General features: G+C 53.4%; 1 protein-coding gene across 1 annotated transcript; it reads right to left on the bottom strand.

Annotated features, from left to right (window-relative positions):
* Positions 1 to 238: 238 nt before the first annotated feature.
* Positions 239 to 1,203, bottom strand: LOC123439259 (17.9 kDa heat shock protein 2-like). Its single transcript, XM_045115995.1, has one exon. It carries the CDS (start codon positions 1,003 to 1,005, stop codon positions 508 to 510), a length of 498 nt encoding a protein of 165 aa, XP_044971930.1. The 5' UTR covers positions 1,006 to 1,203; the 3' UTR covers positions 239 to 507.
* Positions 1,204 to 2,004: the final 801 nt, after the last annotated feature.

Here is a 2,004-nt window from a genome sequence, read left to right on the forward strand (position 1 = left end):
CGACGGGAACCTCATGGTCTATGACTTTGGCCTCGCGGTGCCCTCGGAGTCCCACCGAATAGCAAGAGTTTGACAAAATGCATGAAAATAATGTAAATTTTACTCTGCTATGTTTGAATGATCAGTTAGAAATGACCATTTTTAGTGGAGTAAAAGTACTCTCTTAAAGATACCAGGCCGTTTACTTCTCTAGGATTGGTTAGAGTTGCTCTAACAAGTACTGAATTTAATTAGCGAGTACCAGTAGAATGATTCAGGCTTTCTCTTCATCAACTTGACAGTGAACACTTCACTAATTTGACCGTGAACACCAAAACTGACAAGTAAGAGTACATGCAAACTTGACTGTGCGCATGCATATTACAGGCCGAATGGCCGATGAAAGTAGTACGTAGTTACGTACATCGAACACCACAATTTGCTGCGGACCCATCAAGCAGATCATACATACGAGCAGCAACTTATTACTGCACGTACGTCCGTAGTCGGCACCGGCGTCGATCGCCATCAGCACGGGCTGGCCTCGACGACCTCGATGGCCATGGGAGGCTCGGGCATGGCCACGGCGGCGGCGGCGGCACCGACCCTGGGCACGGTGACGGTGAGCTGCGCGCCGCCGTCCTCCATGGCGGCCCTGACCTGGCCCAAGGCGGCGTCTTGCGGGAGGTGGAACCTGCCGAAGAAGGTGGCGCAGCTGCGCTCGACGTGGTGCCGCGTCTCGCTCTTGGCCTCCCTCCGCAGGGTCCGCTCGCCGGCGATGACCAGCACCTTGCCCTCCTCCTCCACCTCCACCTTGACCTCCTCCTTGGTGACCCCCGCGGGGAGCCTGGCGCTGAACACGTACGCCTCCGCCGTCTCCCGGCTCTCGATGTAGGTGTCGGCGAACGCGGTGGTGTCGCTGGCCAGCCACGCGTCGGCGCCGCCGGACGCCGTGGTGCCGAAGATGCTGCCGAAGGGGTTCCACGAGTCCAGGGCCAGCGTGTCCAAGAACCTCACCATAGACATCCTCCTCTCGTTTAACAAGCTTGGAAATATATGTATGTCTGTTGTATGTGTGTGTACCAAATGCAGGCTAGCTTGGAAAATATGTAGTATCTCTGAATGCTGCTAGCTCGGAGCTGGCTAATGGCGAGCGAGGCACCGTCTATTTATGGACGACGAAAGTATACACTAGCGGACCAGCCACCTACCTTGCGCCTTCCTGCGGAGCTGCAGCTGTCTCTGTAGCTTGACTTGTCCTTGCTGCTTGGGCCAGTACGTGGTGTGAAGGGGTCCTTGCTTCGTTGCTTTGTGCATGGAATCATATGGGGACGATCAAGAAAGCACGCACGAGAAATCCGAGCAACAACGATGAAAGCAGACCCGATGCACCTAAAAAATGCATTGAAAATTATCCAAAAAAAAAAACACTTTACAGCGCCATTTTATGCAAGAAAATATCGCACGAGAAGCTACAAAAATTGGGTCGCAAACGGTCCCTCCGGTGCACTACTTTTCCGGACCATTTCGACGGCGACGTCGTCCAATAAATTCGTTGGCATATCCTCGTCACCTCGCTAGGCTTGGCGACTCACCGGGAGCTAGCCGCCGTACGCATGAGTCGGCACGGGTGTGGGGCGACGTGTCGCACGGTCGACGTCCTAGAGTTATGGCCTCGATGTGCAGTCCCGTTCACACTCTTTCTCACTCACACGTTCCTGTTGTTGTTGTGTCATCGACAAGATCGCGTCGTCTGCAAGGCCAAGGCGTACGTCCGTGCGCGCTGTACCACTGATTAATTAGGTAGCCTTTGTTGTAATCTCGATCGACGTCGAGGTAACGATGGCGCAACAATTCTACTTCTTGGTGTGATCTGCTTATTCATTAGTGGCTCCACGCAAGATTCTGGGCTTTAGCGAGAGCACAAGCTAGCTAACTGGGGATGATGCTACATGCACAGCGTTGTTGCGGTGGCTTAATCATTTTTTCTTACTGTAGAGATGTAGGTGACTCGTTGGCCTTCTT

This window comes from Hordeum vulgare, chromosome 3H (assembly GCF_904849725.1).
Source record: "Hordeum vulgare subsp. vulgare chromosome 3H, MorexV3_pseudomolecules_assembly, whole genome shotgun sequence".
Taxonomy (NCBI): domain Eukaryota; kingdom Viridiplantae; phylum Streptophyta; class Magnoliopsida; order Poales; family Poaceae; genus Hordeum; species Hordeum vulgare.